Source organism: Octodon degus, unplaced genomic scaffold (assembly GCF_000260255.1).
Source record: "Octodon degus isolate 3935 unplaced genomic scaffold, OctDeg1.0 scaffold00076, whole genome shotgun sequence".
NCBI lineage: Eukaryota > Metazoa > Chordata > Mammalia > Rodentia > Octodontidae > Octodon > Octodon degus.
The window spans coordinates 1,399,099-1,408,445 of record NW_004524652.1 but is presented as its reverse complement, the minus strand read 5'-3'; the positions used below and the strand labels follow the sequence as shown (position 1 = coordinate 1,408,445).

Here is a 9,347-nt window from a genome sequence, read left to right as displayed (position 1 = left end):
GGAAAGGTCGCTGGATGCAGGAATCAGGAGCCACAAAGCCCCGAAGTCCACTGTCGCCGTCCTTCTGGGACACACTGAGTTCTTTTTCCAACATAACCATCTGGATGGACAAAGGCTGGCATAAGTAATGGCGAGAGCCAACAGCTGGCGGCGTGTGGCACACCCCGTGGGACAGCCCTTTCTGCACACTCACTACCTACCTTCTCTGCACTGTGACCCGACTGTCAGACAAGGAGCCCAGCCCTGCACACACGGTTTCTCACTGCGCAAATCCTCCTGCCACTCTGCTCCCTCTCCCCGACGGGCCTGGAGATCCCACGCTAACACACACTGCGTGACATCACACCTGAAGCCCCATGAGGTGCTCCACTGCCTGGAGGCCACACTGCACACTGACCACCATGACCCACCACCATCGAGAGCACCGGCAGCACAAGTGCCATGCCCACTGCACGCCTCCACAGCCCCACAACCCTGTGTGGCGAGGATGCCACAAGGCACACAGCTCGCTGTGCCAACCCAAAACGCACAGCTGGCCAGGCCAATCACGCTCCACCTCCAGGACCAGGACCAGGACCGGGACGGATAGAAGATGCCAAGCGGGCTTGAATAGAGCATCTAAACTTGGGGCAGCGATGGCCACCTTGCGCTGACCTTTCCACCTTCTCTGCCCTCCCTACCCCGCCCGGGGCCTGGCTCAGGGCGGGTGTGCGCCGCCTCTGTTGTGAGCTCCCCCAGCCTGTCCCCGAAGCTCCAGGGCTGCCCCCAGAGCTGGTGCACGTGCCCACAGACCCCTCCTGGGCTCGGGTGCTCTGTGCCACTTCCCACTGCTCCCTGCATGCTGCCTGGCCCTGTAAGAGCCGCATAAGAGCCTGCCAGGTTCCTGTGCACCGTGTCTGAATGGCGCAAGGCTGCAGTGAGGGGCTGAGAGGAACAGGGCTGGGAGGGAGGAGCACACACCAAGGAACGGCAGAGCCGGTCTCCTCCTCCTCAAGGCTGGCCTTGAACTTAGGATTCTCCTGCCTCAGCCTCCTGAGTGCCTGGCTTAAAGGTTCCTATTTTATGAACCAGAAGCTTGAGTCTTTACAATACTCTGCACTCCACGTACAAACATGAGCTGTCAAAAACTAGAAACGGGCTGGGGATTTAGCTCAGTGGCAGAATGCCTGCCTAACAAGCAGGCAGCCCAGGAAGCACGCACATGCGCACGCGCGTGCACACACACGTGCGCGTGCACACACACACTAGAACTAAAAAAAAAGTCTACATAGTGCTTCCTGCTCTCAAAAACACCATTTGTGCTTCATCACCTGACTCCAGTACAAAAAGCGCTGCCCTCATTTCTCTTAGGTCTCTTAACAACTGCCACACAGCTGGAGGACTTGTTTGCTCCCACAGCTGAAACCTGCAGCCCTGCAGAGTTTAACAGACGCTTCTGTCTGCATCAGGTAAGCTCCTTGCAGGAAGGTGAGCGGATAATCACTCGGACCCATTTCTCTGGGACCAGCTACCTGCTCTCAACTCTTCCCACCCGAGCGGTGGCCCACAGCCCGGGGCGGCTGGTTCTCTCTGCTTCCTTCTGCCTGCCTGCACGGGTGCTGCTAGGGAGGCCCCGCTAGGGAGGACCCGGCAGAAGCTCCGGGTACCAGTGTGGATTCACCCGACATCCCACACACGGAAGCAGCAGTGCCCTGCTGCGGGCCAGGGAGGCGTCCCTGCGCCCACATGACTGCACGCTCAGCCTGACAGCTGCTCAGAGGCAGGTAAACTTGTCGACACGAAATATGCGAGCGTACCGTGCTCTAGACAAACATCTCTTAAGGCCTTTGCAATCAGTTACCAGTGCTTGGGGCTGGTGAGATGGCTCAGTGGTCTAAAGCCTACTTAGAACAAGCTGAGCAAAGCACAGGGACCGCGGTTCAATCCCCCAGCACCACACACCAGCCAGCCCGCCCCCTGGTGGGCTGAGCTGGCCACACACACACACACACACACACACATAAATAAAATTAAAAAAAAAAATCAGTCACCAGTGCTATCTTTTCCTCAGAAGGAAGCACTCCAGGCTGGGGAGACAGCTGGGAGGTCTAAGCACCTGCCTGGCAAACACAAGAACCAGAGCTCAGTTCCAGATACTGCATGCCACATGGGCCGGCGTGCTGGCCCTGAAACCAGGCGTGGTGGCCCACACCTGCAATCCCAGCGCTGGGGAGGCTGAGACCGGAGGATCGCTACAAGTCTCAGCTGCGTAGTGAGATGCTGTACCAAGTAAATAAATAGGAGAAGAAAAGGGCTGATGAGACAGCTCAGCATACTAAGCGCCTGGTTAGGCAAGCACAGGGACCGGGGCTGGCTCCACCCCAGGCGCAGAGTCAGCCACCTGAGGCCCAGCTTGGTTGTGCATGCCTGTAATCCCAGTGCTGGGAGGCTGAAAACAGCACAATCACTGAGTTCAAGCTGCATAGCGAGACCCTGTTCCAAATACACTAAATAAAATTAAAAAAGAAGCACTAACAGTCAAGAAGGAACACTTCTCTGGTGAAACCGCAAACACTTTGGTTGTTACAGATAAGCCATTCTAACTTCCAAAATCAAATAGCAAGCTTCACAGAAATGCCAGCCATGTAGAAAAATGGTTGGTGTTTTGTTTCTTTTTGTTTTTTTGTTTTTTTTTTTGGCGGAACCGGGGATTAAACTCAGGCCCTTGCACTTGCCAGGCAAGCACTTATTCTACTGAGCTATCTCCCCAGCCCCAGAAAAATGGTTGTTAATCAACATTCAACTACCCTCAAGCCACTTGGAAATGACATATTCAAAAAAAAAAAACAAAAACTTGGTAGCATTAAGGGAAGTTTTTAAATTTTAAACCCACTAAAGATTAAGAATGTAAAGCTCAATGTTAATTATCTTACGTAGCAGGGACGGCTCTTAGAACTTCCTGAAAACATACAAATAACACTACTAGTGCACAGGCTGCAGATGGCTCCCTTCCACCCACTTCTTACAGAGCTATGCACATGAAACAATTCTGCTTCTAAACTCCCTTCATGAGATACAAGACACGCTGTCACCTCTACTCCAGGGTGTGGGAGTGCGCCTGTAATCCCAGCTCCCAGGAGGCTGAGGCAGGAGGACCTCGAGTCAAGGCCAGCCTGGGCTACACAGCAAGACGCTGGCTAAAAACAGAAGAGAAAAACCACACCGGAGAATCAAAGCACTGAAGAGCGCACGAGGCCTCCCAGAGCCGCAGCACGGCTCCACAGCTGCTTGCTGCCAAGGCAGCTCCTCCGTCAAGCGGAAGGCACTAGGCCAGATCAGGCCTCAGCTGGACGGACACTCTGGAGCAAACCCATTTCCACGTCCTCCTCGGGCGGCTCGGGAGGGGCGGGCTGAGAAGTGACCGAGGGCTGCCTTCTGAGCTGTCTGCTGACCAGCTTCCTTCCTGCTTCCCTCCCTTACCTTGCTGTCCTTCCCTAAATGAGGACAGCGGTCCCATGCTGTGTGACATTTAACACACAATGGCCACTACCACGTAGCACTGGAGGTTTCCAGGGGGTCAGAGGATGCCACGGTGACTACTGCTGAATGTGATGCTGCTCCTGTCTGCAGGGACCGTAGAAATGTTTGTCCATTAACAAGAGAAAGAAGGAAGCGTCCCACGAAGGGGCTGTCTCGGGACGAGTCTCACAGGTAACTGCCGTGTCCAAGGACCAACTGCCTTCCCCAGAGTTCCTCAGGAGACCACAGAGGACGCCAGGAGCTGCTGTCTCCATCCTCCCTGCCCCGGGGACACAGCCAGCCCCGTTCTAGGAGCAAGGGACAGAGGCTAGCTCGCCACAGGCTGGGGAGCTCAGGCAGCAGCAATTCAGAGGCCAGAGGCTGTGTTTGAGCCCTGGAAAAACGAAACGGTTAACACCCAGCCGGGATCAGTTCTTGTACTTTCCAGAGAGGGAAAAAACATAGTTAGGCCTGCTGGCCTAGAAAACTTTAACTCTGACACAGCCCATAAGCCCACCGCCTCAGTCACGGGACTGGCATCTTTATGCACATGTGGAATGCATCACAAGTCGTTCTTCTTTTAATAGAACTCAGCCATCAAGAAGAATGAAATTCTGTCATGTGCAGAAATGCAGATGGGACTGGCGGTCACTCGGGCGAGTGAGAGAAGCCAGGCTTAGAGCAATGCTGGACGCCCTTCACGCCCTCACTCCTAAGGAACAGCCGATGTCAAAGAAGCTTCGAGGAGGACAGGGTCTACCAGGGCCTGGGAGGAGGGTGCCTGAGGAAGTCAGGGGTGCGGTGCGCAGGAGGGAAGGGAGGAAGGGCTTCGAGGCTCGGAGCATCGGAGTGGCAGCGATCAGCTGCATGCTTGCAAGAGCTGCTAGGAGGATCCCCAGCGTCTCCACACGGCGCGACAGATACCAGCCACTCTATCTGATCCTGACACTGCGTGTGCGCTGAAATGGCACGCTGCACCCCACAAATAGGTTCGGCGACCACACGTGAATGAAAAACACCCGAGAGCTGGGGACGTGGCTCAGAGGGAGCGCGGGCCCCAACGCCGCGGTTCCAGCGCCGTGCAAGGCCCGCAGCCCACCCAAGGGTGCTGGGGAAAAGTGGGCGCTCACAGGCCTAACTTCCCGGCTCAGCGGATACCTGAGTGCCCCACGCAGTCCTGGGCTGGGCCCGGGTCTGACCTGGGCCCCCGGGTGGGGCGGGCCGGAGCACAGCCCTTCCGGCCGCGCTAACAGCGAAGACCAGGCGGCATCTGCCCCGCGCTCCCCGGAGACCGGCCACACCTAGCCTTACCGTGCGAATGCTCGCGGCCACACGGGCACGGAGACCCTGGCCCACGGCGGGGTGGCATCCAGCTGGGTGTCACCGGATCGCTCTGCCGGGCCTCCCCCAGAGCCACCTAACCAGCGGGAATGGGGTTGGGGGACACCCCAGGCGCCCAAGAGACCCCTCCCCAGGGCTCTCCCCAGATCACTCCCAGGATCGCGCGCCCCGAAGGCCCCGCCCTGGAGGCCCCGCCAGGACCCCTTTCCCAGCTGCCCCCACCCAGCGAGCCCTCGCCCTCCCGCAGCCCCGCCCTCGGACGCCGCCCAGCGCCCCCTCCCCGTCCCCGACCCCTGTCCCGCTGCCGCTCACCGCCGTGAGTTCCGGCAGCCGGTCCCGCATCCCCGCCGCACGGGCGGCGCACACCTCTACTCAGGCCTGGCCGGCGCCGCCTCTGGCCGGGCCGCAGGCTCTCGGTGGCCGCGTCGCCGCCTCTACGCGCCACTGCCCAGGCCCGGCCGCGCCCTCCCTCCAGCGGCGCTGTCACGGCAACCGCGCCCGGAGCCGCGCGTGCGCAACACGCCGGCCTGCCCCACCCCCTCCCAAAGAAGTCTTGGGGCGGGGCCTAGCGTGTGGGGCGGGGCCTAGAGCATGGGCGGGGCCTGGCGGCGTGAGGGCGGGGCCTGGGTGCGTGGGGCGGGCCGGGGTGCGTGGGGCGGGCCGGGGCGCGGTGGGCGGGGCCCGGGGCGGGGGCGGGGCCTCTGGGCCTGTCCTGTCCGCTGGCTAGGCGCGGCTCTCTCCGTCCCGAGCCTGCCGGTTCACCGCCCTTGTTTATTAGAACGTCAGCCGTCGGGGAGCACGGCGAGCCCAGCGAGGCCACCAGGACGAGTTGGCGCAGCGTCAGGTCACGCACCGCGCGCGAGCCTCCATCTTCCACCCGCGACCTTGGCAGAGAACCGCGTCCCCGGCCGGTCCGGCGCCGCGTGCAGAGGCCAGCGCCCTGCCCCGCCTGCACCCCGAGGCCAGCCCCGCCTGCACCCCGAGGCCGCGCTCGGAGCGCGGAGGGGCAGGGCCGCGGCCGGGCAGCGGTCGCTCGGCGTCCTCCGAGGGCGTCGGGCTTCCGCGGAGGGCGCAGGGGAACGCAGGTCAGTCTGCAGCAAGGACGCCCGCCCTTGGTGTGCTGGGGCAGCCGTCCCTCCTACTCGTCCCTGAGGTTTGTGCATGAAGTCGCGATAACCTGATGCCTGTGGGTTGAACAAAAGTTCTATTTTCTCCCAGCGCTCGGGACGCTGAGGCAGGAGGATCTCCATGAGTTCAAGGCCAGCCTGAGCTACATGGGGAATTCAAGGCCAGCAGTACCCTGTCTCGAAAACAAACAGAATTCTCTACTTTGACCATGGCCTAAAAATTAGATGGGGGAAATTTATGCAGAACTTGTCTGAGAGTGAAGTTAATATGGAGAAGATAAAATTGGAGAATTTTTTTTAAAGGAGGGGTGCCCCCCCCCAAGCAGCCCCGGAAGCCGGCACTTCAGGACCTGTGCAGGCCAGTCGGTTTCCTCTTCAGGCTCCTCAACTGGAGAGCAGCAGCCCTGATGCACGGCTAGAAGCATGAACACAGGCGACAGATGGCAGACCACGGGAAGAGCGACTTCTAGATGGCTCCAGGGAACAGGACGTTAGTCTGCGTCGCCCGCTGCTATGGCCAGTGACAAGGCATCGGGCACACAGGCACACACGTTTGTAGAAAAAATAGGGATTACGGTAGTCCCTCGCCATTTCACAGTTCGACTTTCACGGACTATTTCATGGGTTTTAAAAAAAACTAAATTATTCATCGTGGATTTTTTGCTATATCTCAGGATTCTGCAGTATTGTGTAGTACTGTGTACATATTTATATGCATAATGATGTTGCCCCAAAATTTAAATTATATAAACATATTAAAATATGAATTCTAACATAAAAGAATATTAAATCGATATACACTGTTCACAACATGTATTTCTTGAGCAGATGAATACATACCATACCGTACAGTATACCTATGTTGTTAAAATTAGGAAGGTTTGCGAGTTTAGAAAATGGTAAGAACATTAGAAGTGTTTTTAAAAGTGTGTGAGGAAGGCTTATAAAGCCTTAAGATAGGGGCTGGTGAGATGGCTCAGTGGTCTAAAGCACCAACTTAGAACAAGCTAAGCAAAGCACAGGGACCGCAGTTCAATCCCCCAGCACCACATGCCAGCCAGCCCCGCCCCCTGGTGGGCTGAGCTGGCCACACACAAAAATATAAAAAATAAATAAAATAAATAAATAAATAAAAATTAAAAAAAAAGCCTTAAGATAAATAAACATACTAAAATAAATATAACCGTGCTGCTTCGCCGACTTCCCTCATCCTGGTGCCTGGGCTGTCACCTCCACCGCAGGTCGCTGCGTTCAGAGCTGCTGGCCGTCGTCCTCTTTCTTGTCCCTGCCTTCAGAGTCACGCTTCTCCAGACCCGAGTTTTCCCCTCTCTTGAAGCCATGGGATTAAAGCTTTCAAGCCGAAAAGCTGTAAAATTCCATTTTAAGTCCTCTGTGTTTCCAGAGGCTTCGGTACGCCTCACTAATCCTACACATCAGTTGCGTGTCCCGAGTAGCTCACAGATGCTTAATGCCTGTTGTCAGAAATGGCACACAGTTTTGAAAACAGCACAGCCAGCGCGGGGCATGTAGCTCAGCAGTGCAGCGCCTGCCTGGCAAGCACAAAGTCCTCAGTTCAATTCCTAGCGCCCAAAAATGAAAAATAAAAAAACCGCAAAACCACGTGATACAATGTATTATAAACTGAAAAAGCTGCCAGCCGGATAGGTCAGTGGACTAAGCGCCTGCTTTGGCAAGTGCTGGGACCAGGGTTCGATCCCACGTCCCGCATGCCACAACTGGTGCCACTCCCGAGGCGCACTGAGCTGGCGAATGAGGAGGCTAAAAACAGCAGGATCCCTTCAAGTCTGAGCTGCATACTAAATACATTTTTTAAAAAATGCATAAACTGAAAAAGTGGATTGAAATATATCTGGCTGGGGATATAGCTTAGTGGCATAAGCGGCTGCCTGGCAAACACGAGGCCCTGAGTTCGATCCCTGGTACCAAAGAGAAAGAAAGAAACTTGTATCTGGTCATTAAAAGAAAAATAAGGGGCGCTGTCATGGTGGGCACGCTGAAGACCACTGGCCTTGGGGTCGGCCCACGAGAGGCTAAGGATATTGTACACAAAGATTCTTGGGGTTCTTGATCAAATTCCTAAAAGTACTGTATATAGAAAAGACCCAGAACAAATTACAAATGAGAGGCTGGCTATAGTGAAAGCGGAACCAGATGGCAAAAAATAAGAAGACCGGCTTCAGCTTGGCCAAGTAGGAGGGGTGATTCTCTGGGCTGAAAGTGACCTAGGTCTGGGAGGAAAACGATGCAGAGGAAGCCGAGGGGGCCGCCCGCGGAGGGGGAGCCCCCTGCCAGCCGGGGAAGGGCCAATTAATTGTCATTTCCTGCCTTTGATGGTTGATGGGACTGTGATAGAATTCAATGTTGTTATATCAAACTTTCTGTTATTTCTTATCCAAAAAAGGATACAGCATAACAGGGTACGCAGGAGTCTTGCTAAGCTTTAGTAGTACAGTTGTATGGGTCAGTTTCTGGCTGGCCTGCACTCAAAGTATTCCTTTGAACAAAGAGGTTGTAGGAAGACTTGAAAGTTAATTAGAAAGTTCCCACAGATTATCACTAGAGGCTACAATCAAAAGATGAAGTATCTTCATTAATATCTTCAATGTATTATTTCTTTATCATAAAAAAAGAAAAGATACTTTTCCTGGTCACTGTTTAAAGTGCAGCAGTAACAAATACATTGAAGTGAGAAAAATGGCAGAAATAGTTCATGTTAAAATTTATTTATTTATTTATTTATTTTTTTGCAAAACAAAACGTATCACTTTATTTCAAACTTTACCTAAAACTGTAAAAAGTGTTAAAAATGTGTGGTTATTAGTTTCAAATACAACTTCCAATTCACAGGCAGGTGAGGAGGGAGGGTCAAAGCCCTGCCTATTGCGCAGGTGAGGGGAGCCGGCGGTGGGGGCCAGCATGGCCGAGCCCCTCCCCCAGGGCGCTCCTTTGCAGCGGAGAAGAAACGTTTACCATCTTGAAACGTGTCCAGGAACGCCGGGCATGAACACGTAGCAGGCAGTTCCTGACCACCGGGGCTAGGGCCTGGCCCCCTTTTTTTAGCGGGGAGGACGGGGCACAAGTCCGCTGCTGCTTCCTCCTCCTCTTCCTCAGAAACATCATCGCTTAAAGTAACAATGTGGTGCGGGCCGGTGACCCGCACCCGGCCGGAGCCCGACCTCAGGCGGGAGGTTACAGGCGGCTGGAGCCGGAAGTCCCCCAAGCTGAGCACGGGCTGGCGCGACAGCCTGAGCTTGGCGGCGGGGAGCGCGGTCTCCTGGCGGGCGTGGGCGTGGTTCCGGCCGCCACCTCCGCCACCTCCGCCCCCCCCGCCCCGCCCGCCCCGCCCGCCCCCGCCCCGAG

General features: G+C 55.8%; 1 protein-coding gene across 4 annotated transcripts in view; it reads right to left on the bottom strand.

The window, feature by feature from the left end:
* The window catches only part of Stx2 (syntaxin 2), a 28,683-nt gene extending 23,354 nt beyond the window's left edge, over window positions 1-5,329 (bottom strand). For 2 of the 4 annotated variants that reach the window (XM_023720629.1, XM_023720628.1), the window contains exon 1: window positions 5,152-5,328. In XM_023720629.1, coding sequence (XP_023576397.1) covers window positions 5,152-5,181 — 30 coding nt within the window. In that variant the 5' untranslated portion in view covers window positions 5,182-5,328. Of the gene's footprint in view, window positions 1-5,151 lie in introns of all 4 variants that reach the window. The other 2 variants (XM_023720627.1, XM_004635853.2) reach the window with 2 other exon arrangements.
* Between the last annotated feature and the right edge of the window lie 4,018 nt (window positions 5,330-9,347).